General features: G+C 34.2%; 1 protein-coding gene across 1 annotated transcript in view; it reads right to left on the reverse strand.

Annotated features, from left to right (window-relative positions):
• Positions 1-4,003: 4,003 nt before the first annotated feature.
• LOC118188738 (glutathione S-transferase Mu 1-like) overlaps positions 4,004-26,632 on the reverse strand; it is a 39,143-nt gene continuing 16,514 nt past the window's right edge. Inside the window, exons 4-7 of the mRNA XM_035359232.2 lie at positions 23,105-23,205; positions 15,202-15,300; positions 10,209-10,319; positions 4,004-4,498 (exon numbers count right to left, since the gene is read on the reverse strand). Of these exons, the coding sequence (XP_035215123.1) occupies positions 4,397-4,498; positions 10,209-10,319; positions 15,202-15,300; positions 23,105-23,205 (413 nt within the window). The 3' untranslated portion in view covers positions 4,004-4,396. The remainder of the gene's footprint in view (positions 4,499-10,208; positions 10,320-15,201; positions 15,301-23,104; positions 23,206-26,632) is intronic.

A 26,632-nucleotide genomic window follows, 5' to 3' on the forward strand; every position in this document is an offset into this window, starting at 1 on the left:
GATGGGTAGTAACAAAACTGAGAAGTGAAAAATCTACAATAGGAGAAGCATTGAAAGTGCTTGGTCTTCTGTGGGATTAAATATGCAGATTTTTTGTTTTGTGACATCCCTAATATCGACCTGATTGATCTCTCAGTGACTAGACGAAACGCACTGTCAATTGTACAGAGAGTTTTTGGCCCAATAGGTTTCACATGCCCTTTTATAATCCTTCCAAAGTTATACTTGCAAAAGGTGTGTGTGTATGTATTTAATTATGGCAAAGCACACGAGGTCTATCTGACTAAGGGGAGGGATGCCTTCGCGGAGGTATTTCTAAGGGTAACTGGCTCGTATACACGTTACACATGGGGAAAACCACGAAAACGCCCATGCAGCTAACCCGTTCGCGGGATTCGAACCGAACTACCAGTGTTCAGCGACTTTACGGCTCGGCCGCTGGTGGGCTATACTTCCAAAATAGTTGGGAAACTAAATTGAGCTGGGATGCCGAGCTACCTGAAGATATCAAAAGAAAATTCTTGAAGTGGGTCAAAGAACCGCCCTTGTTATCATTTGTGAAGATTCCCAGACTACTTCCACTGACAGAAGGACAATCTTTTAGTTTGGATACATTTGCCGATGCTTCACAGGGATCTCATGCAAGTGCAGTGTATTTGAGAAATCAAAATAAAGAAGTTAAGTGATGCTACTGCAAGGGAAAGCACGAGTAGCTCCCTTGAAAAAAAAATAAGTATACCACGACTTGAATTGCTTGCTTGCCTTATTGGAATGCGATTAGCCTCATTTATCAAGAAAAACCTTAAGGTCAAAATTTCAAAGGAATATTACTGGACCTATTCTTTAACAGCACTATTCTGGATAAAGAATGTAGAAGTTGGGAGCACTTTTGTAAATAACAGTTTCAGAAATTAGAATTATATCAGACCGTGAAAATTTGCATCATGGACCAGGCGAGGAAAACCCAGCCGATATGCCATCAAGAGGATGCTCTGCGAAGAAACTCATTGAATCAAGATGGCGGGAGGGCCCACCTTGGTTGGCAGTGCCGGAAGAAGAATGGCCTTGTTCTATTCCAGTTGATAATAATAAAGCAGAGGTTAATACAGTACTAAGTCCGAAATCCGGACTCATCGGGATTTCGCGGTATTACCGGATTTGGGATTTTTCCGGATATTAGATCATCAGTTTAAATCTAGTAAGATGGCATGTAGAAATTATAAAATTAAAAACATGAAACAATGAAGTATTTATGATCTAAAGAGTATCAAAATTTACAAAAAAAAAAAAAAGCTTAATATTTATTTGTTTACCTTATAAACTTTTCTTCCAATGCAAGTTTTTTAAGTTGCTTCCTTTTTTGTGCTAATGCTTTCTCTTTAATTCTGTAGACAGATATAATCTCTTGTTTAGTTACATTGTTGAAGTCCTGTCACTGCTGCTTCGAGAATTCCGACTGGTCAATCGTTTTCAGTAACTTCTCTGTCACTTTCTTCACTATCGGTAACGGTATTTTCTGGATCTAGAACCATACTACTGATTTCGCCATTCATTAATTGATTATTCATTGATGATTGAGAAGCATTGTCATCACAATGAATAACTTCTTTTATCTCATCTTCATTTATTACCGCTTCACCACATTCCTTTACTAAATCCGTGAAATTGGAAAATTTCACCTTTGTTTTGCGATATCCGATGCGTGAACGAAGTTCAGGTGTTAGTGGGCTCCTGGGTTAGAAAACCCTCATCCCAGTCGAATGCATGGGTCTGTTTCCGAACTTTTGCTGAACGTGACTAAAACAAGGATTAGCAAATGAAGTGAGGCATAAGTTCCTGTTCACGTATGTTGTAGTAGATCTTGAGATTCAGTTCGAGTGTGGGAAGCAGGATAAGCAATATGGCAACGGAAACGTCGATTAAGGATGGTTACCATGGGAGAGTGTCGATTGAAGGAGCTCACAGGCAGCAGTGGTGGCGGCAGAAGGCTAAATGAGTTAAAGTCAGGAAACCATCGAAGTAGATCAGGAGAACGTTGATTGGGGTGCGTTAGTCTTGTGTGCTAGGGGGGAGGGGCAAAGGCTCTTTTCAGTCTATACGAAATTTTGAAGGGAAGGCCAAAAAGTAATGGGGGAGGGGGTTAAAAATTGAGGAAAGCCTGCTGGACTTAGAAATAATTTGGGCTGAAATAAAAATCTATTTCTAACTTTCATTTTGTCTGAGGAGGGATATTTCCTTTAAGCATTATTTAGAGATCATCTAATCGTTTTCATTTAAGTTATAGTTATTTATGTATAAAAATTATTATTATTATTATTACTTTTTAATGATATTTTTATAATTACTAATTAGTGATAGTTTCTTAATAAGGCACCTGGCATCCTTCTGTTGCGCTGGTCGTTAACGTTATACTGCAATGAGGGAATGGTAGGATTGTTAACGTTAACGATGTTTGCAAGGAATCTCTTAGCGATTTTATTCATAATCTCAACTAGTTGAGGTGTGTTTGTTTCTCTGTGTATGGCTTCGTTTCTTATGTAATATGTGCTACTACTGATTTGTCTTAATGTGATGTTTTGAAGTCGTTGTAGTCTTATCAGTGTAGTGTTACAGACATAGCCCCAAACCGGGCAGGCATAAGTAATTATTGGAACGAGCATGGCTTTATAAATGAGTAGTTTTTGGTCTAGTGCTAAAATGCTGTTTCGAGCGATTAGGGGGTGAAGTGTTATTTTACTGACTCGAAACTTTGTAGTTATGTGTTTAATGTGGGGCTTCCATGTGAGTCTCTGGTCAAGTACAACGCCTAGGTATTTAACTTCCTTGGCCCAAGGGATGGGAGTATTGTAGAACACTAGATTTCCTTCAATTTTCCTTTTTTTTGAAAACATGACAGCAACAGTTTTGTTGATGTTTACTTCAATTTTCCACTGAGAGAGCCAGAGTTCAAGTGCATGTATGTGTGTTTGTAGCTGTTGGATAGCTGAGCTAGGAGATGCGTTTTGTGCGAGGATCGCTGTATCGTCCGCGAACATAGCGAGTGTTGTGTTATGCATGTGTGGAATATCGTTCGTATATAAATTAAATATAAAGAGAGCGACGAGCGAGCCCTGAGGCGTGCCCGCGCGGATAATTCGTTTAGTGGAAAGTGTTTGATTGATACGAACGATAAAATATCTATCGGTTAGATAGGAGTTAGATATCGATTAGATAGTGTTGTTATGATGAATTCTGGGAATCCCAGAATGATTAATTTGTAGATAAGGCCATCGAGCAAAACACGGTCGAATGCCTTGGCTATGTCTAGGAAGATAGAAGCTGTGCAGAGTTTATCTCCAAATCCGGATGAAATTAATTCAGTCACTCTGAATAGTTGATGAACTGTAGAATGTTTGCTGCGAAAACCATATTGCTGTGGGATGATGATTCTTATGTTTTCGGCAAATTTCTTAATTTCCAGGAGGATGATATGCTCAGCAATTTTGCTACATGATGGCAGGAGGCTGATTGGCCGATATGATTAAGGTTCATGAGGAGATTTTCCAGGCTTTGGGATCGGTGAAATAATGGCGATTTTCCAGCATGAAGGAAACTGGCGTAAGTCGATGATGAGTTGAATGATTTTAACGAGGCGACAAATCATCAGGAGTCCAATTTTTTTAATCATAATGTTGGTGATGTTATCATATCCAGGGCTCTTTTTCGTCTTTAATTTTTCAATATAGCCAAGAACATCCGATGGGTTGAATGCGATGCTGTTGTTTGCGTGTGTTTTTGAGAAAAATTGGGTAATGGTACTTGTGACTAAGTTTTCAGTGTATGGGTCAGAAATGTTGTTTGTGACAAACTGGGTAGCATAGTAATCTGCTAGAGACTGAGCTTTTTCAGTTTCTGTGTATGCGATCCTGTTTTGGCCTTTAAGGGGTGGAATAGTTTTGTAGCATCTTTCAAATAACAACAAAACTTTATTTCAAATAACAACACAGCATTTCAACTATAAACATCTTTTTTAAGAATGTGAATTTTATTGTAAGGGTATTTAAACAGAAAATTCCAACATTTTCTTGGCCTGAAGGTATGATATGCCTTGTTACACTTAACAAATACTGCCATCATAAAAAAAAAATAAAAATAATAATAAAAAAAGTTTTACAATTCACGAGCACAGAACTAAATTCTGCAATACATTCATATGACAAACCTAAACTGTACTACAATTGTTACAAAAATGTAAATGCAGTGGTTTACAAATGGAATTCAAAATCAAAATTCAATAAAAAAAAAATAACCACAGAGGACGTTTACAGTATAAATTCAAGCCCAAAGCATTTTTATGCAAAAGCACATACAAAAAGAGAAAAAAATATTTGGCTATAAACAAAGTCCATGTGAAAAATTATTTCTTTGAACTTCTGGACCCAAACACAGCCACATCACCATTTAAAGGCCATTTCAAGTAATCCGGTGACTGAATGTATTTTTGAATTGTTGGAAGCTCCTAAAATCATGAAAATATTCACAATGAAACATATAAAAGTATTAAAAACTCATAAAAATAACAGGAATTTAATATTACATACATTGCTCCTCAGAATTAAACTCTGTATACAAAATTCTTATCAAGTATAATAAAAATATTTCTCTTTTAAATTCTCTCAGAATTTTTTTAAAAATATCACCTTACATTATGAGTACAAGATTTCAATTATCTACTAATCTTCAATGGTAGAAATACTTTTCAGCAATACCCATTAAACAAATATGGGGCTGTTGACAAAGAATGCTGGATTATAAAAATATACTAATCAAAAAACACTGAAATGACTCAAAGTATTCCTCTTTCCTGGTGCCATGTTGGTATGTTTCAATTACATGCTCCATTTGTTGCATATCAGACATTGCAATGATGCTTGATCTAGTCTGTAGAGCTGTGGAGTTACCAAAGTTATGACTGCTGTGATGCTCAGCAGATTTTACTGATATAACAGGTTAGTAATATACAGGTTAATTTCAAAATCACTCTCTTCACAAAAGTGAAAGAGCCAATTAGCATTTTCACAAAATGGTCCTACACATTCACTTTTCGGTAAAAGCGAACATATGAATGAACTTCTTTGGGTTGCTCCAATTCGGAAAATTTACTACTTCCCTCAAAATACCACATGAAACTTCACTGGATTTGTGAAACAAATGTAGAAAACCCCATCATAAACAATTTTGATAAGCAAGAAGGTGGCAAATGCACAGCATATGGGCTGATTTTTGCAATAGATTTCATGTCTCAGTTGAAACTCTGTAGGTAAACACTTTTGTGATTAACTTACTTTCAGCTACACACTGTAGCAGAATACCATTATTTTTTTTTACATTGAAACAAGACGGCAATATGTTCATTAGAAACAGAATAAAAGTTAAATATGATTTGCAACTTGAACTCAACCGTATAAGAGAAGGCACATTATTTCTGCTCTTGGCCAATGTAAGAAGTTTTTGATATACCTAGTTTTAAAATTATCACAAATTATTTTTTACAACTTCAAGCACAACACATTTTAATATGCTTCACTTTTTCATTCAGTTCTCTTGAATCTCATTTGAACTGTTTTAAATGATTTAGATTCTTACAGTCTGGTTTAACATTTCCAGGTATAACAACTATATTAATTAATACCCAAATACACTTAATGGTTGCAACAAATACAATCAGTCACCATCAAATAAAGCTAACAAGGAAGGTCTTTTAACATTTAACTCATAATAATAATAATAATAATAATAAAAACACTGTGGCATAATAAAAAAAAGGGACAGTTGTTCTATATCTCCTGTTCTGCTGGGCCGATTGACGAAGTTCAAATTGTGTTTTTCATGTCTCGAAACCACATCATAGGATATATATTAGATTTATATATAGCATTATTCTAACATAGGTATTTTGACAAAAAATCGGACTTTTTCTGAAATGACATGCCAATTTTTTTACATTTCAATTCTACATCTCAAATTATGCCAAGCTGCCAATTTTTGTAAAAAACCGCACAAGTAGTTTTTAGAAGATTATCTTTCAAAATTTTAGCTCTTCAATATTCATTGAATTTGACATAGATTTATTAACATCTCTTCTCTTTTATTAAGCTTTTTTGATCCTTTCTTCCACAATTAGAAATTTAGGCTTAATCCAAATATAATCAGCCCATTTTTATGATTTTTTTAAAATTAGTATTTTTAAACATTATTTTTTATAAATTTTTCCAAAAAATTTTTGCATCATAACCTATAAAATTGTTAACATCCTCTTAAAGTAGATGTAGTTCTAGACACACCTGGGAAAAAAAAATTGTTTCTTTATTCAAAATTTTCTAAAATATACATGAAATCAGATATTCGCACATTTCGAAATTTGGCATCTTTTCTCGGTTGATAATGTATCTTAGCCGATAACGTCAAATGTATCTTACGCACTTGTAAAATTATTTGAAAGTATGAACGATGACTTTTTTTTCCACTCGTCTGCAATGCAAAAAAGGAAAGGAAAATTAGGTTTCTGTATATTAAGAAGTTCACGAAGTAAATTATTTTTGGGCTAAACTGAAAAAAAATACAGCAAGAGAAATTTTTGAACTTCTCCACAAATTTCGCACCCTATTTTACAAAATTTAATATTTAGGCATAATCCAAGTCGTAGAATTGAAACATGGAAAAAATTGGTATGTTACTTCAGAAAAGGTCCGATTTTGCATCAAACTACTTATGTTAGAACAAAGCCATATATAAATCTAATATATATCTGAAGTTGTGCTTTAGAGACATGAAAAACGCAATTTGAATTTCACCAATTGGCCAAGTCGCTTTTTTTGGTGCAGTGCATATGAATCTACTCATTTAGAAATACAAAACGGTATGAAGAAACTACCTTCAGGAGGGGGGGAAAATGGAGTTTTTGATCACTAACAGTGAATTTTCTGATGAATTCAATCACTAAGAGCAAAATTTCTACCAATATTAAAACAATGTGAAATCTGTAAAACAGTGCATATACAATCAGTACATATACTGATTGTAGTAAATTTGTACCCTAAGCAAGGCCAACATGCGATAGAGCATTATCGTGTTGAAAGATGGTGTGATGGAAGGCTCTGAAGATAGAATACAGCCATGGTCCTTAACCTGTCCAAAACGTAATGCTGGCTGCCCACATATTAGCTATATGAACAAGAAGTAATTGGGATGTATATCCAACAATGACCCCCATCACACCAAGTACTGGGCCCATATGACTATGATTCATTACTGGTGCCCCACAGACAGATGCATCCATCCACCAGGATTACTGTATGAAGATCCAGAATTCGTCTGAAAAGACAACATGGTACTCCTGTGTACAGTGTTTTTTTCCTCTCACGACTGTAGTAAGTGAACACCTCTCTGCTGCAATGTCAAGAGATGTTACAATGGTCACCATGCTGGTCTGTGTTGCTGCAGACACATCATCCTGCACATCGGCCAAGCTCCTGAACCAAGACACAACACAGATATATTATCCTGCTAGGTCGAAAGAACAGTGGGCATAAGTGTCCTGGGGCTGCCGATTAATACATTCCACGCGGCCTGCCTAGACCCGCTGATACTATATTCACCTGGCAGTTAACTGAATCCCGACTAATATGAGCAGTAATACCATGGAATGGTACTCAACAGGCGATAATCATCCTGTCATTGGCAAATTCTGATTTGTGCTAGTAAGACTTTCCCCTTTGGATTGGAAATTTCTCGTATGTCTCCTTCATGGCATAGCAATATTAAAAGCCAGCAGAGTATTTACTGTTTCCTATTCACATTGATTTGGTGACGCACATTAAAATGAGAGAAAGTCTTTACAATTCAATGTATACTACTGTTCTATTTCTAATAATTTAGATGACAGTTGATCCTACAATCTTTAAAAAAAAAGAAAGAAAAAAAACAATCGCTACAGAAGTTTTAAAAATGCCCCTCCCCCCAGCCATCAAATCAAATTTTCTCTTAGGATTTTCTTTTGAAAAATATACTTTTCAGTTAATCTAATCTGAAAAATGTCCCCCCCCCAGCAATCAAACCAAATTTTCTCTTAGGATTTTCCTTTGAAAAATATACTTTTCAGTTTTCGTCTTTTCTCGCACTACCTATTCAGACATTCCAGATATAAAATATAGAAATTTGTTATTAAAACTTATTACTTTTAATTTTATTTTACACTTAATCCAACAGAATCATAGCACCTATTTAGTGACTAATTTTATCAAGTTTTTTTGTTTATTTTTATATGTTTTTCGTTTTAAATATACTATTACAATTATAATTCTAATCTGAATAAATAATATGCACACTTACATATTATTTTCCTTTTAAATAAAGAAATGTCACATATGAATCTAGTAGAAGCATTGCAACTGCTCTCTGTAGTCTCATCTTTGAAGTTAATTGTAATCAAATTTTTTTTTTCTTTATGGATGTTACCTTACACATTCACTTAAATGTAAACTGCGGGGGGAGATGGAATTAATGTTTCTATTTTTGAAGGTAGTAAATTACTTATGAACAGAAAATAATCTCATTTCCTATTTATTACTTTTCATTTAAACTGGGGCCTTGTTTAGTGATATAAATACATACATTGTATCTTGACATTGCTTCAAGATTATACAAAAGACATTTAATATTAATAATTTTACTCTTCATTCCCTCATAAAGGGCCAAAGTATTGATAATTTATACTGCTTTCTAATATTTGTGAATTTTCTTAGAGTAACAGGGTGTGGTGGTGTATTTAATTATGGCAAAGCATACTAAGGCTATTTGTTTAATGGGATGCCTTCATGGAGGACTTTCTAAGGGAAACTGGCTCATATACACGTTACACATGGGGAAAACCACGAAAATGCCCATGCAGCCAGCCCGTTCACGGTATTCGAACCTCGGACCGAACTACCAGTGTTCAGTGACTTTACCGCATGGCTGTTGGTGGGCCTAGAGCAACAGGGATCGTTAAAATTAGTTTAATAAGTTCCCCCTTGCAGTTATTTACCGTACTGGTTGATATATGCACTTCTCAGTTATGAGGCCCCAAAATACTCAGGTATTGCAAGGTGACCACCAGGGTCAAACATATCCTGCTCTTTCATTTAGCATTGAGAAAGCTGCCTCTTTGGTTGAGTTAGGGCTCACAAAGGCTTCAGTTCTATCATTTTGTTGTGAACCTGCTCTCTCGCCTGATAAGGAAAGGATCTTAAGCCTCAACTTAATATAAGATCCATGGGTAGGGCCTGACCCCATAGTTGCATTTGCCAGCCAGAGTGGGTACAAACTACAGGTAAGGGTTCTCTCATGTGACGAAGTTTAAGACCGCCGGTTGAGAGTTAATTTTTGACTTGTTGTGATTCCCTGCTTAAATTCCTCGTACAAATCAGCCCATAATAGTCTGGGGCCCTTAACATAATACCTCTAACGACTTAATTTGCTTATTTAACAAGGACAAAATAGAATTATCAAAAATCTCAGATGATTTGAGGGGGGGTATAGTAAAATACCGGTCTCTTGGAGACAAAAACTGTAATCTTCAATTTGTCTGTTTTCCAGTTATACTGGTTTTAGGATCACTAACCCTTGCAATAGTGTTTCCACTGTTAAATCTTTATATTCTTGAATTGTGTAAAGTCAAGAATTATATCTGATCTTTAGTATTACAATAAACACAGTTTGAATTACCAAAAAGCCTTTGAAAGGTTATTACTTTTCAATGTGTTTATTCTAGGTGCAAGAGTTTTATAAGTTAAATAAACAGATTTGTTTGGTTTGGTTAATTATGGCAAAGCACACTAAGGCTAGTTGCTTAAGGGAAGGAAGGGGTGCTTTTATGTCTTTTTAAGGAAAACTGTTTCATATAAACATGGAGTAAAGCATGCAAATAGCCATGCATGCAACCCATTCACCTAGAATTAAACCCAGGTTAGAACTGCTAGTGTACACCAGTTTTACTGCTTGGGTGCTTGTAGGCCTACAATAAACAGAAGGCATATAGCTATTCTTGTATGACAAAATTTACACAACACTCGTAATTAAAAAAAAATTCTCAAATTATTTACACAACCATATAAAACACATTTTTTAAATTAATAAAGGATAAATCACAAAAAATTAAATAGTAAAATTTTTTTTAAAATCAAGTTTACCTCAAACCTATCAAAGAAATCCTTCAAATTTTGGAATTCATTCAGGCAATCAGCAGCTAAAGCCTTATGATGATACAAGGCTTCATAAACCATGAAGTCAACATAGGTAATCTATAAATAAAGAAAACAGTCCCATCTTATATCTGAAATGATCCAAGTCATAAACATATTTTTTTAACCATTTTCAAAATTGACATATGCTTAGTTAGATAGCTTTCTTTTAGCAAATTTTTTCCCTCCAATTAACCACAGAGATTATTTTTATCTGTTTCGTTTATAAAAAAATCTACAGTTTTTATCACTTATTTTACCAGATAAAATTTGCTATATTTACAATTTATTGATGTCACAAATGCAATACATTTGAATCTTTTATTAATTATTTTAAAACTATTCCTCAATTACGACATTTCTGCATTAGCTGCAATTATGTTCGGGAATTACATCTTTTTCATAAATTTGAATATGTGCAGAACTTGGTACTATCTGTTTCCAATCTATTGATGACCTGTTTTGATTAGCAAGTTTCGTCTAATGACATAGAGAAAAGTATATGAATATGTATCCCTAAAGATCACTTAAGTTTCCTGAAAATCATTACAAAATTACCCTAATTTAGACTATGATAAATAATTAAAACCATCTAGACCTGCATCCAATGTACTGTTCTTAAGTATGCCAGATAACAAATGCGTAACAGTGTATACAGTTCAACATGCCTAATAACAAATACAGTGGGTGATTGGTTAACGAACATAATCTGTTACAAGACTATATTCGCTATCCGAATTGTTTGTCAGATTCTTTTGTGAAATCAATTAATTTGTTCTGGAGACTCTTAAAAATGAAATTAAATGTATAGGATGTATAATTTCTTAGTAAGTTTATTAAAAAATTCATACATATAGTCTTGTATATTAATCATCCTTTTCTTTTTTTGTTTATGGGGCGTTAAAGAGCATGTCCAATGTCCACTGCTTTTTTTCTCTTTTCCAGGATTTTCCGGAAGTGATTAATAGCATGTTGTCGTTGTAAAGATCCCTAAACCTACTGATATTAGCTTGGTTTGGGTGCCATTCTAAGACCATTGCTCCGACATCCTCCCACTTCTTCAAAAGATCTTTAACGGCAGATGTCGGCATTCCTTTTGTTAAGAAGACACATTTCGCTCTTTCTTCATGTTCTTCATTTAAGATTTGTTGGAGTTCTGTCGTCAGTTCATGTTCCATTATGACATCTTCTATGCTATCCTCATTCACCTCCAATTCCAGATCTCTAGCAGTTGTTAAATTCCATCCACTATTTTAGGGGTGTCTTCCTGAACGAGAGGGAGCAGGAGGCGCTCAAAATGAAATCAAAACCAGAACTGATGATCTACTTTGGCTCTAAATATTCTAGTGGAAATTTTTTTTTTAAATATACAACTTCGAAGTTTAATAGGCAAGCAACATAATTCAAGAGAGATGAAAAACGATTTTTGGTCCATTGGGTTTGACAACCCTGCACTTTATGCTCCGAGAGCCGAGAAGTGTTCGTTATAATTTGTTTTAGTTCCGTTATCTGAATATGTGTTCATTGTCCAATTTGTTCACAGTCCTAACTGTTTGTTAACCAATCACCCACTGTATGTAAAAATATATCACTACCTATATTCTGAGGCCATAGCCTAATGAAGCTGCTTTTTGAAGAAAATTCTGAAGGAAGGGTGGAATATCAACTAACATTTTTTTTCTTTAAATTTATCTTAAAATGTAAGAAGGAGCTTACTTTTTTTCATTTGATGTATTGGTGTATTTAAATATGGCAAAGCACACTAGGGCTATCTGCCTAAGGGGAGGGATGCTTTCGTGGAGGACTTTACAAAGTGAACATGCTAATTATACAGAGTATCACAAAAGGTCATCTCAGGTCACGAGGAATAAGAATTACATAGGAAAAGGGGAAAAACAAAAGTGTAATCTGCCAGAGGGCAATAAGTTCTGACAGAGGCAAGAGTAGGAAGTCGTATCACTCAAAGTGCAGATGTTGCAGAGAAAGGATGAACCAGTACAGCAATGCAGAATTGGAGGCCATACATTACGAATATGGCTCTGTGGATGATAATGGACACGCTGCAGTATGCATGTATTGACAATGGTACATGAACGAACGTCACCTGACCATAGACTGCAGACAATTACACTGCCAATTGCAAGAAGCAGGATTGTTCAGAATCAGCAGCCACATTGGCAGGCAACGTTAAGACACAGACAGCGGATGTCAAGAATGCTGTATGACACAATGAGACAGAATCTGCACACAGGTATCGGCGTCTTGGAACACAACCTAGGTCCTCCATTATGAGATTACTGTGCGGAAGATCATCAACATCCACACCACATACAACGGGTGCAGGCACTAAGTGATACAGATTATGCCCAACGTCGCATTTGCAAGCTGATACTTACAGGCAAGGATTGCAGACCCACAATTTCCATCATGGGTACTGTTCATTAATGAAGCTATCTTTTCCCAGGATGGTATCATCAACCAGCACAAATGCATAGACGATCAATCGTAAATCCTCATGTCAGACAGTTACACAACCATCAACACCAGTAACATCTGGGCCAGAATTATAGGTGACAAGCTGATCGGTCCATATGTAATGCTTCAACGGGGTTTCTTATGGTTTGTAACAGGGTTTTTGTATGCAATTTTTGTTCAAAGTGTTGCCCACATTGTTAGTGGAAGTTCCCGTAATCGCATGCCTCAAAATGTGGTTCCAGCATGATGGGGCTATTTCACATTTCCACAGGAATGTAAGTCAATTCCTGGATTTCACCCCCCCCTGCATTTTTACGTCTGGGGATACCTTAAACGGCTGTTGCACAAGACATCTATTCTTTAAACAGCGGCACATGTTTGGAAGACTCCAGACCAATTCGAATGAATTTGTGAATCCATGTGAAGCATGCATTGCAGTTGGTGGGGACAATTTTGAGCATTTGTTATAAAATTTTTCATTTGTATTTGGTACTTTTTTGTCGTAAAATTTCGACCCTCCGTTCCCATGTAATTCTGATTCCTAATAATTTGTGCCGTTTGGACATGAGCTTTTGTCACACCCTGTACAACAACCAAAGACTTGCATATACTGTCTGCCATTTTTTTATCATTCATATTATTATATATAATTCTGATCTTGCAAACTAGCATAATTTTATGGTGCTTTCTACATTTTTAATATTTGAATTCTAAACACAAAGCCAAACTGTACACAAACATAATAGAAAATGAAAAAAAAAAAAAAAAAAAAGGGGGGGGGGATTCTTGTGCAAAAATTGCATGTTTCCAAAAAGGTGTTCAAACAACTCAGCAATACCATTTCAATAAACCTCCAAATTTATTATTATTAAATATCTTTAATAACATTAATATATTTTATTTTATGCTGCTTAATTAGCATTATTAGTAAGTTTTATGTTCCTTGGCTTATCTTATTTTGAAATTATTTTACACTTTTACACCCAGAAGGGGGAAAAAAGCTTTTAGTCATCTAAGTATTTTTAAATATGACGAAAATAAAATTAATATGTAATGTACATAGCGTGTGTATAAACTTGACAATGTACCTTTACTGATGCCAAACATAACAAATGTTAATTGATTAAAATTAGTTGAATCATGACAAAAAAGCCATATGAATGTCTATGGAAGATTCAGATAAAAATTGATAACAAAAAATATGTTGAAAATCAGAAAGTATGAGGAAATGGGATTTACATAATTTAAGTTTTATTAATTCAATAAATTTCAAATTCAATAAATTTCATTTATTACTGGCAAATATTTTCCTTAATCAATGCTAGAAATTAAAAACTGGGAGATTTTGTGATCTACTGGAACTGTTAGCAACTATGACAAAAAAATTTTCTTACCGTCAATAAACTTTATTAAATAATATAATTGTCGTTATCATTAATGACATTTTGCCAGCATGAGGGCAATTTGCATATCCTATTTTTGAATTTTTTGAAGTCCAGGGAATGTGGTGGATGCGAAAGAATTTCCCAGCCTAGTTCTGTAATTCTTTGAAGAGTCCCCAAAGCAGCATGTGGCCTGACATTATCATGATGTCCTTCCTACTGAACATCGTCTTCCTCTTTTCTTGAACAGCTGTCTTTAAATTATCCAGTTGTTGACAATACTTCTTCGAACTGAGCTTTTCATTTGGTTTTAAAAGCTCATAATGTATTGGTCGAGTGTCCCACCATATACACATTCTCTTATTCAGAGTCAAATTCGGTTTAGAGGTGGAAGAGCTAGGTTTCCCAGGTTCACAATATGGCCTTTTCCTTACAATGTTTCAGTAGGCAACCAATTTTTCATCTGGTTCAAGAAAAACTTAATTTTATTCCGAGCAAGCAGAGATGTGCATATAACGATTCGATCATCCAAATTCTTCTGACTTAATTCATGTGGCACACCCATCTTGAGTATTTCCACACCAATCTTATCTTTCGCATAGGGTCTGAAATGATTTGCTGAGCTGAATTAAGCCTTCCTGCAATCAATAACATCGTTCTCGATCAAAGATGGTCACTCAAAACGTGGTGTATCAGAAAGGTTGAAATCACCTGTGTCAAATTTTTCGGACCATCTAACAGGAATCAACTTTGTTTTAGCCAATTTGCTACGTCAGTATGTATACATTAAGTGATAAAAAATAGAACCAAAATGCACTAAATAAACATCTGCTTATGTGTCAAAAAATGCGGCATAAAACGGACAGAACTTTCTGATAGACCGACCGCACAAAATAAAACTACATATAGTGATTTCTAACCAAACGTTTAAAGTGAAGTCGAGCTAATTTGTTTATAACAGATTAAAAATATAAAGGAAACCCATTCAATAAGTTTTAGATTTCAGATGCATCAAAATAAAAATTATATTGAATATTTTATATTTTCATAAAAACTTAAAACACCATATATACTTCTATACACACCTTATCCTGTGAGGCAAACCACAAGCGTTTACCAAGAAAATCAGAAATTTCTTTCAACAGAGTGGGTAATTTTTTCAAATACTCCTCTTTCAGCTTTTCCTACAAAAATAAAATTTGATATTTGAATTACTCTCTCAATGATAATTAAAAACATTTGTAATTTTAAGTCACCAACACCTATTTTGAAACATTTATTAAAGGTACTTACTGATGAAGGCAAATTTCAAGTTAAACAGGATAATATACAATATGCAACAAATCTCATACAATAAATTAACCAAGCTTTAAACAGAATTTTTATTGCTCAAATTGAATCCCGAATTTGAAATTAATGTTAATCATTCCGATTTAGTGAAATTTTAAATTACAAAAAATTCCCCTCCTTGGTCCCTTCGTTTCTGGTTTACTAAAGTTCAGCTGCACATGACAACTGAAACAGCCATTCCTAGCTAATATATCATTAACATAACAATACCTTGATAGATGGAATTTCAGGTTTTGTATTAAAAAAATTACCAATTGTGAAATACTTAAGTTTTCTAAATTTTTTTTTACTTCAAATTAAAACATTCAATGGAGTTCATAAGTTTCCATTTAGGCAGCATCAGTTCCCAAAGATTTGATAATTTTCCTAATCTGACATCGGTCCCTGAAGACTCATAATATGAAATTTATAAACTTAATAATTCCATGTCAACTCTAGTGTTGTAAAATGCCCAGCTGCGATGAGAGAGCTTCCCTGTAAAAGCGGGCATTTTACAACAATACCATAAACCAAGAGCTTCTTATTACACAAGAGATTCAAAAGAACTGACTTAAATTCACTTTATAGTCCATGAGTCAAGTTATTAAACTATTTATAACACGATTCTTAAGTAAAATAAATTAAATTTTTGTCATATTTTGAAGTTTATGTTTTTGGTTTATTTCATTTTGCAACTTTTTTTAACTTTCGTACTAAGAAAATCCTGATTAACAAAAGCTCTTATTTATTAAAATACTTTTTAATAAAGCAAAAAAATTAATTAATGATGTAGAAATTATTGAGTTTATAAATTTAAATAATGTTTCATATATTGATGTGTAACAAAACAAAATGCAAATACTCACTGGTAAAACATTGCTCAAATCTTCATAACAATTTCTACAAATATCTCAATTCAGATGAAATCAAATTTAATAAGAAAAATTATGTTACAAATCACTAGGATCCAGGAAAGGAGTTCGCACAATTTTGGTTCTATTAATTCAATAAATTTCATTTATTGGTAGAAATATTTTCATCAGTCATTTACCTCAGTAAAGGTTAAATACTATAAGCTGAAGATTTTGTGATCTAATGGGAGAACGGGAACAAGATAAAGAGCCAGGAGAGCTAGCAGTTCTGTAATTAATATAATGCAAAAAATGTGCTTATTACAGAATATTAAACTTTTATAGCCCTTATTTTTAGCAATATGATCTATTGCAATAATCATGAGTATTTTTGTGTAATGTCGGCTTCTTTAAACCTATCACAAATCTATAAAAATATTCTGAAATTTCTTTACCTACCTGCTTTATAAAGCAGTCATTTTTTGGAGGTCTCTTCTTGAAATGCAAACAGTACATTATGGCACATGCATTCAACAAAAGGTCACACGCTAATTTTCTGTACAACTTTTCTGGTTAGAGATAAAGCTTTCGATTTATATGTTTGTAGTGGATTCAAAGAATGTTTACATACCTGCCAAATTCATAACATTATGCAACATAGCTTTTTTTTTTAGTTGAAAAGAAATTTGCAAACTGCTTTATAATATCTCGCCTTTATTTCAGAACCAAGATATTAAAAAACCAGCCCCCCCAAAAAAAGATTAAGACTAAATATGCCTTATTTTATTGTTATTTTCCTAACAGAATCTAATTTTAACACTGTAGCTTTATTTCAACTATATTATAACAATACTGTTAATTATATTTATGATAATAAATTTAGGTATATTTAATAACACAGTAACTTTCACAGCAGCTTATGAATGAATAGTGCCTTCAATTCCAAATACATCTATAAACAATTTAATAAATATTTATGCATTTTGCCAGGCAACTACATGCTTTTTACAAGGATATGCATAAATAGTCATATATATATTTCATATTTTTCATTTTTGGCATGTGCAAATACTTGATTTCTATGCATTCAATATATTTTTTGAGTAAAGTAATTTGCAATATTAGCATACATCAGACTTTTTCACATGGTCACATCTTGACTACACATGGCACTTCCACTGAATTAGCAGTTGTTCCTGTGCACAATTTTATAGAAATGTGTGGTTACAAATGAAGGAAAAGTTAACTTATTAGCATATCTATCTATATATTTATTAATTTTGACAAAGATTACAGGATTTTGTGGTAATTTCATTTCTCAGTTAAGCTATGCAAAACCAAAGTGATTATTTTTTAATTGCACAAAACCAAAATGATGAGTTAAAAATGAACAACTATTAAGCCTCTCCCCTAAAAATTTAAAAAAAAAAGTACATGTTACATTTTAAAATATTATGTGAATTGCAAAATTTCACTTTTAATATTGGGAACATAACATAAAGGTGACGAATACTCTATTAAGGGTATCAAAAAGAAGTATACAAATTTTCACACTATTACCACTAAGTTCTGAGTAAATTCAGGTATAATGTGCAATATATTTTTGATATTTTGACATTTTAAAGGTACTATAAGGTAAAGGTATTTTTCATTCTTTACTCATAACATTTTTGCTAAAATCTACATTTCTGTAATCCAGTAGCTTAGAATTTTATAAAACCAATTCATAATCAAAATCGCTGTTGCAGGTTATTGAAAAATAACTGAGACGTGATTTTTGTGTCAATGTCACTAAACTATACAAACTGCTATTATCCAGCCAACAATTAATGTTTCTTTTACGTGGAAATGTCCCCACTTTTCAATTTGTGTGGAACTGCAGTGTGAGTAAATACTATCAAAGCACTGCTTCAGTCGTAGTGCGGTGCTGGTGCCTCCTTTTATTCTTACCTTATGAGAAAAACCACATCTGATCACTGGGATAATCGGAGACATGGTAACTTTAACATAGTGATAAAACAGGATAAAAGTTTGTGCAAAAATGGTTCGGAACTTCCGAGAAACAAAAAGACAAAAGAACATTTGCTCTGATGTCATGAATGACTCAACGAAGAACTAGACTCGCTTAAACATCTTCACATGATGAAATATGGATCTTCCAGCACTACACAGAAGCAAAGTGTTAATCGATGAATCAACTCTCACATCGACAAGAATGAAAAAATCCTGAATGAATAAGCCAAAATTGAAGGCCATGCTGACCATTTTTGGCAGTATCAGGAGTGTTACTATGATGTAAAGGTTGCCTGTGGGTCAAACGGTTAATCAGAAATAATACAAAGAAGTCCTAACCAATTTGAGGGAAAGAGTACGGAAGAAGAGACAGGATCTAGAACGATGACACATGGATTCTGCATAAGGACAACATACCAGCCCACAATGATGCCCTATATGTGAAACAAGTTTTAGTGAACAAGTGCATTCCTTGCTCGAACATCCTCCATATTCTTCACCAGTGACTTATATATTCCCACAAGTCAAAAGCGCTTTGAAGAGAACACATTTTTAGTCTGAAGAGGTAAAAGCAAAAATGGCAGAGCTGTTGAAGAGGGTGACAAAGGATTACTTTGAACAATGAAAGGCACACATGCAGCAGTGTATATATAGGGGAGTATGTGATAAAAGTTACTTAAAAATAAATCATCTCTGACACTAGTCTCGTTATTTAACTGTCATACCTCATATGATAAATTCTCAAAATCACTTACAGAGTAAACTCGATACTACCATTCAACTAACTCTTGCAGGTGATTAACATTTTGGCTTTCGAAACCATATTTATATGGTGATGGATGGCTTCTGGAAGCTGTGGGGAAAATTGCTCTTCGAGTTTTAAGAATGCATTTTCGTAAGTTTTCCATAATCCAGTCAAGCCCTTTTTACAGTTTAAATATCGTTATGTATGCAATTCTATATAAGAAATAAACACTTATATACAAATAAGTGTGCATACAAATTGAGCTGCATAAACCTAAATGCAACTCAATAAACAAAACACAATATTACCATACATAAAATGGATTTATATTTTTGAAGAAATTTAAACAATATATATAAGCTGAGACTACTTGAGATATAAATGAAAATGTGAAATTAATGTTCAAGTGAAGCTATTTTTACAGTAAAAACAAGCAAAAAAAATTAAGCCTATAAACACCATTATAAAACAGTACAACACAAGATAGTAAAATACCACTTTAAGAGAATTACAGACTAGAAGTTCTTTGCACAAGTACAAAATTCATCAGATTAAAGGTTCTTAAAAGTGCAAATTAAGAATGAATTTTTTTCGAGTCATGAAAAGTACAGCCATCTTATTACATTGTTACAAGCATTCATTTATAATTATTAACTGATTCATAAGTTATCATTAACTCAGGGGTTCTCAACCAGAAGGAAATTTCATAGTTTCAGGCGGAATAAGGTCAAAATTTTGTTTAGCTGTCTCATATTTAATTTTAGTTCGACTGTAAAAAAAACGACTTTAATTCAGGTTTTGGTATTTATCAACATTGTCTACACTTTGTTGTTTAATCAATGAAGAATGTTAAAAAATAATATAAATCTAAACATGTGTTTTACAAGTCTTGGAAAGGAAGGGGTACAGGAGGCAAAAGATTGAGAACCCTCTGCATTAAATGACAATGATTACACGTATTTATCTATTATTACATTGTGTTTTCCCCTTTCACTTTTCTTTAGGAGCAACTACTTGCATGAGGATCACGGTAAACTCTAACTATACGTAGGTAGCCATGCTAAAAAAAGGCTGGGAGAATATTCTACTTAAATTCACAATATAGAAAGGACATAAATGAACCATATTTTTAAATTTTGGGTTGGTTTGATTTACCGTAATTTCCGGAAGAAACGCCCCGGCGTTTACGTGTTTAGTCAGTGCAGCATTTCTACCCATAAGGAGTTTAGGTGCACTAAAAATATTTCCTATCATGGTCATTGCACATAGTTTGGATGGCCTTGTCATTGTGCATAGACTGGTGCTGTTCCCACACAAAAGACCACTCAGTTGCTCTTTGCAAACGTTATTTTGTTTACATTCTTTGCCTTGAACGGACCTACATGCCTTATTCACCCTAAACAAGATCTCAGAACAATAACATTCTTATCAGTTTGAATACTCTCTCTCCTCTGCCATTCAATGAATCTTCCAGGACCCATCATCTCCCCCACCCCTGCCTTTTCTGCAATTTTTTTCAAAGGCTCCACCTGCCTTGCAATAACGAACTCTGACATATTTCCCCTTCAGTATGAATTAATTTTTCTTGGCATTTTGAAGATACGGATCCCATCAGTTTGGGTACAAGTACTTGTTGGATAGTTTTTAAGTAAGAAGGGAGTGGAAAATTTTTGAAAATGTCATCTAAACAGCACAGAAGCTATACTGCTGGTTTTAAGCTTAATGTAATTTCATGTGCTGAACAAATTGGAAATCAAGCAGCAGCTCGAGAGTTTGAAGTGGACAAGAGATGTATTCGACGTTGGAGAACTGAAAAAGAACTTAAAAATATGCCACAACAGAAGCGAGCCAAAAGAAGTAGTATTGTAAGGTGGCCGAATCTAGAGGACGACCTTGCAAACTGGATAAAGGAGCAACGAGGAAAGGGAATGGCAATTTCAACTGTAAAAATTTGCTTACAAGCAAAATTTATAGCAAGGCGAATGAATGTAAATGATTTGAAAGGAGGCATAGCAAATTTATGAAAAGAAAAAATATTTCCGTGCGTACTAGAACAGCAGTTGGGCAACAATTACCAATGTACTGGCAGGATAAAACGGCATCTTTTCTAAAATATGTGACAGATATTATTGCCCCCCAAAAAAACTTCTTCGGTCACAGATAATAAATATGGATGAAACGCCGTTAGCTTTCGACTCTCCTGCAAACAGAACTGTTGATGAAACTGGTGCAAAAACTGTATCTGTGTTTACGACGGGGCATGAAAGAACATGTGTGTTACCTTGTGCCGCAAACGGTGACAAGTTAATGTCGTTGATCATTTTTAAATGAAAGACTATTCTGAAGGGAGATTTTCCTAATGATGTAATTATTTGTGCAAACGAGAATGGCTGGATGTGCGAAACAATCATGCATGAGTGGCTACAAGTAGTTTGGCAGTGTCGTAAGGGATCTTTTTTCCAACCAAAAGGGTTATTGATAATGAATTCCATGTGTGCTCGTTTACTTTAATTGGCGAAAACCAGACGTCAAAAATTGTCTACGACTGAAGCAATAATTCCTGGTGGTTTGAAAAAAATCTTACAATCGTTAAATCGTTTTGTCAGGTAATAAATCCTTCAAAGCTGAAGTCCAAAAGCGGTGGGAGTGTTGGATGAGTGAAGGATTGCATACATATAACAAAAGCGGTAAAATGCGTAGAGCATCTTATGAAGAAATTGCAGAGTGGGTAGGAAGTGCATGGAAATCGGTAAAAACATCATCAATAATTGCAGGGTTCAAATTGAAATTATATCCTTAGATATAGAGACTGTAAACCAAGAGGACGAATGTGACGATCTGGAAGACTTGGATTTAGATCAGGATTTACTAAATCTTTTTAATTCAGATAGTGAAGAAAGATTTTAATGGCTTCATATGATGTATAGTTTGCTGTAATTCCTTTTGTAAGTAAAATTTAAAATTTCCTTTTGTCATCCAAATTTAATATTTTGTTCTCGCAACATTTATAATATAGTCCGAGTATTACAAATATGGACTTCTTTAGTGGGTAAAAATAAGTATATATATGAAGGTAAATATATTTTCCACATTTCTTACCTTTAATTTGTTTTTGAGTTATGGTTTCATTTCATGCATTTTTCTTAACTGGTATGTCATATATCAGGACTTAGATTGAGATTTTGCATCTGTACGGCACACGGCGACGTCATGCGCAATTTAATCTATTGCGGCATTTCTGTGTAATTTTATAATTTTTTCCTAGCCATTTTTCTTGAGTGCGCCGTTTACGCTGATGCGAGCTTTCTTCCGGAAATCACGGTATTTAATTATCGCAAAGCACTTGAAAGCTATCTGCCTAAAGGAAGGGATTCCTTCGTGGAGGGCTTTCTAAAGGAAACTCACTCATACACATGTTATTCATCGGGAAAACGACCATGCAGCCAGCTCGTTTGCCTGCAATCGAACTAACAGTGTCTATCAACTTCACTGCTTGGAAGTCAAGAATTGATGTTTTAGGTGCTTTTCTTAACATTGGAGTCTAGTTTATCCAGGAAACTAAACAAACTGGTTCAATGCTTTCATTTTATATGTACTTTTTATTTTATTTTTTTTTATTTTTTAAGAAATTTATAAAAATACCCTGGCACCTGAATTTCTATCAGCACAAAGTATAAGATTCAGAATCACTGGGACTTGCTGATTCCAGATCTTAGATCACTAGTTTAAATCTAGTAAAATGGCATGTAGACATTGGGTTCACTTATTGTTTAGGTCAGACAGAAATATGCGACCCCCACAACCACTCAACATTTCTCAGATTCTGTGGTATTAACTGCATATTTCACTGTTAACACATGAGCGCTGTATGGATTTTAGGTGCTTGCCTGATGTGGTGTATTATATGTCATGCTCTACCATATATATAATAGACTAAATCGTACCGTCAATCAAGAACTAAAGTAAGAAATTATCTATGACATTTAATGAATATAAAATATTTAAGTTATGTTCTTAGCCCATACTACTTAGGTACTTATTTTTACTTACAAATTCAGAATTATAAGCAAGTTTTGCAAAATTTAGTCGGAAATCAGACACCTGCTGCTCAATCAAATCAGCTCTTATTTTATCTTCCTCTGCTTCTGGTTCTGGAAGATAAAAAATAACATTGATTTTGTACACAAAATGCTAATAAGTAAAATTTATTCTTAAAAATTAACACATTTTAATTTAGAAAGTAAGACAGGAAAATGAAAGAAAAGTTTTTCAATGGGAAAATGCAAACACCAGACAAAAATTTAGACAGCTTGAGCACACAGTACTTATGGCAAGCATTTGATATGACATATGACTGAGGTTATAATTAGAATTCCATTTAAACATTTGTGCTATACAGATGCTATATACATAATATGTTTATAATTCAAAAATTTCAAGGAAAGAAGTAAGCTGAAATACAGAATTGATTGGCAAAAAATAGTTTCTGGCTGGTAAAAAAAAAAAAAAAAATTAAGAAAAAAGATACTGTGTAACATTAAAGTGCCAGAGCAAGCATTAAGCCAGCCCCAATTAAAAAAGGGGGCTATGTGGTAAGAGTATAGAAGTAAGACTTGTGTACTAAATGGAAAGCTACATTGATAAGATGTGGCATGATGTGATTCTCAGCTGGTTAAGAAAACAAGATTTCAAACAAAAGGCAACTCTTTGGATCTCAATTAAGCATCCCCAATCTCAAATTCTACACGCAAGTTACATAAAACCACTGGCAAAGGAGGACAAAATAAATAAGCAAGCTTTTATATAGAAATTTCATACAATTATATCATTTTTGCATAATTTCTACATGATTTTCATTATGTATTACAGTCAACTACCAAAAATTGGCTAACCTGAAATCTGTGCAACCTCTTAAAGATGTAAACATTCAGTTTATAAATTCAAGAATCCGCAACACAGAGAATGAAATAAAGAAGAAAAGATAAGTACTTCCTAAATAATGATGACGTAATTAAAATACTAAATCATTGGTTCTATTGTAAAAGTTTTTTCCACCCTCCAATCTGCATAGAGGTAAAGAAAAGCACACGACTTCACTCAAATTCTTTCATGTTCACTACTCACATGGTTGTATTCCAAAAGCTTGTTTAGTGCTGCAATTTTGTTATTTATCGGGATTTTTGGTAAATAAAAAAAGTTTTAATATCAGCGCTTCTTAATACAATGGCAGGTAACAAGATTCTGCAACTAGATGCAACTACATGGAAAGAGGTTCCAACTGAAAACCCTCATATTAGGCAAGCGGTGGGTAGTCCAACCAAAAACAAACTTGGTGGCAAATACAAATTCCTCTGCCGAGCACCCAGGGCCCCAGTCGGGTTCAACGGACTAAAAATTCTCCTTTACCTCACTTTTGAACCCGGCCTGAGAGTTCACCACTCCCTGTTCTTGAAGTTACCTGTGAGCCATCACCTATTTGCCTGTAAGACTGACATGTCATCAGAAATGCTGCTTCCACTACACAAAATGCCTGATGCTGCACTTGACTTACAACAGAGCTTACACCTACAAACACCCACAGGTGATGTGGAACCACAAATTTGATTCGTGATTTTATACCCCATGGTCGAGTGCCTAGGTACAGATCCTAGCCAATAGCTTCACAGGTTTTCCTGCATCGATGTTGGGTAGGAATGCGAGGTAAGATACACGTTCATGATTTTACTGCTTACAGTGCTGAAAAATGTACATATGTTGCATTCACGGTAGTACAAAAAAAAAAAAAAAGTAGAAGTTTTGCAATAGATGCAGGGAGGTGTTACTCCTTGGTTTATAGCAGAATCGTTTAGAATTGTGACATGGAGTATATATGTTATATGGGAAAATAAAGAAAAGTTGTTCAAATTTCACAGCAACAGTGATTCTAACACATGTAATCTTTGCATGAGGTGAAATTGGCAAACCTTGATGCTGTCTTATATGAGTGGTTCTGGCAGTGGCGGAGTGTACCCATTTCAGGCCTGCACCTCAGGTAAAAGTTTCACGCTGCTTTTAAAATAGAGGAGATGTGCAATTTCTGCAGCAGAAAGCAGAGACATGGTAAATATTAGCCCTGAACAGATTTTTAATATGGATGAGTTGACTTTTTTGTGGCCCTTTTTTCGCCCATAAATACTACATAATTGACCCAACCAATCGATCAGGGCATCATAAAAATTGGAATTTCTGAAAAAAAAAAAAAAAAATCTTAAGAGACTTCTCTTTCTCTCTGTGATTATAAAAAAATTTCATCATGAAAGACTGCACTATTTGTTAGCAGAATCATGGAATTCTTTTCCCAAACAATTTTTAATGGCTGGTGTAGTGCACGGCCATCTTCTCTGTTTACTGAAATTGAGCGATGATGGTGAATTTTCTGGTTTTAGGGTCAATGCAGCAAAGGTTAAAGCAAGAGAACTCCTGCATTTGAAAGAAAGAACAAATGATGAAGCTTCGCAAGAAAATATCATGTATCCAGATGAGCCAACACTGGCATATCAGATGACCGATGATGAAATTGGCTCAGTTTTGAACTTAACGAAGCAAGAAAAAGATTCTGACAGATTAGTGTATTTGAAAGTGAGAAAATATCTTTTAATAAAGGTCTGGAACATGGTAAAAAATGCCTAAAAATTTTGAAACAAAAGAGTTGGCACACCTCTACCAGAAAAATGTCTTAAACGCATAAACAAAAAGAAACATTTTTATGTTTTATTAATGTCCCTTATTTTCATGTCTTTATCATGCATGTCCTTAATTCTGTATATATATCCTATATTTTGTGTGTCCTTATTTTTGTGTACACATACATACAAAATACAAAAAGAAACTAATTTACAATGCTGAATTTTACTACATTTACGGATCTCTTTGTGCATTAAATTTCTATGCATTTTACGTCTTATTTTTTTTCACATTACTCCTTTTACATCTATTTTTTGATCTTGTTGGTGTACCAGCTTAACATATTTTCTTGAGGCACTCCTTTACCTTATATACTTCAGGTTTGGTTTGGTTTATTAGATTACGGCAAAGCACTCTAGGGCTATCTGCCTTAAGGGAGGGATGTCTTCATGGACGACTTTTTAAAGGAAACTGGCTCGTATACACGTTACACATGTGGAAAACACGAAAACAGCCATGCAGCCAGCCTGTTCTTGGGATTCGAACCTCGGACCAAACTACCAGTGTAGATGTGGGCCTTACATACTTCAGATAAATTTTCCTTACTGTCATTCACCTATGCCTTTTCTACACTCTTCTCTGAAATCAAAATATATTATTTTTCAGCAGAAATATATCCTTAGGATCTGGTATTTAGGTGTTGCATCATTCTCACATCGATGAGATGTTACAAACACATTTACCTGTTCAGTCTTCATCTTATAATTACATGCAATGAATGCGAGTTAAAAGTTTCTTCCTTACAGCTGTCAGTAATTACTACTTATAGGTTTATTGGATTTGGTATTAACTTTTAATTAATTGCAAAAAACTCAAGCAGGAAACTCACCAACATCAGTGCCCGGAAAAAAATAA

This window comes from Stegodyphus dumicola, chromosome X1 (genome assembly GCF_044657685.1).
Source record: "Stegodyphus dumicola isolate Sdum_Otavi_A_Nest chromosome X1, ASM4465768v1".
Lineage (NCBI taxonomy): Eukaryota > Metazoa > Arthropoda > Arachnida > Araneae > Eresidae > Stegodyphus > Stegodyphus dumicola.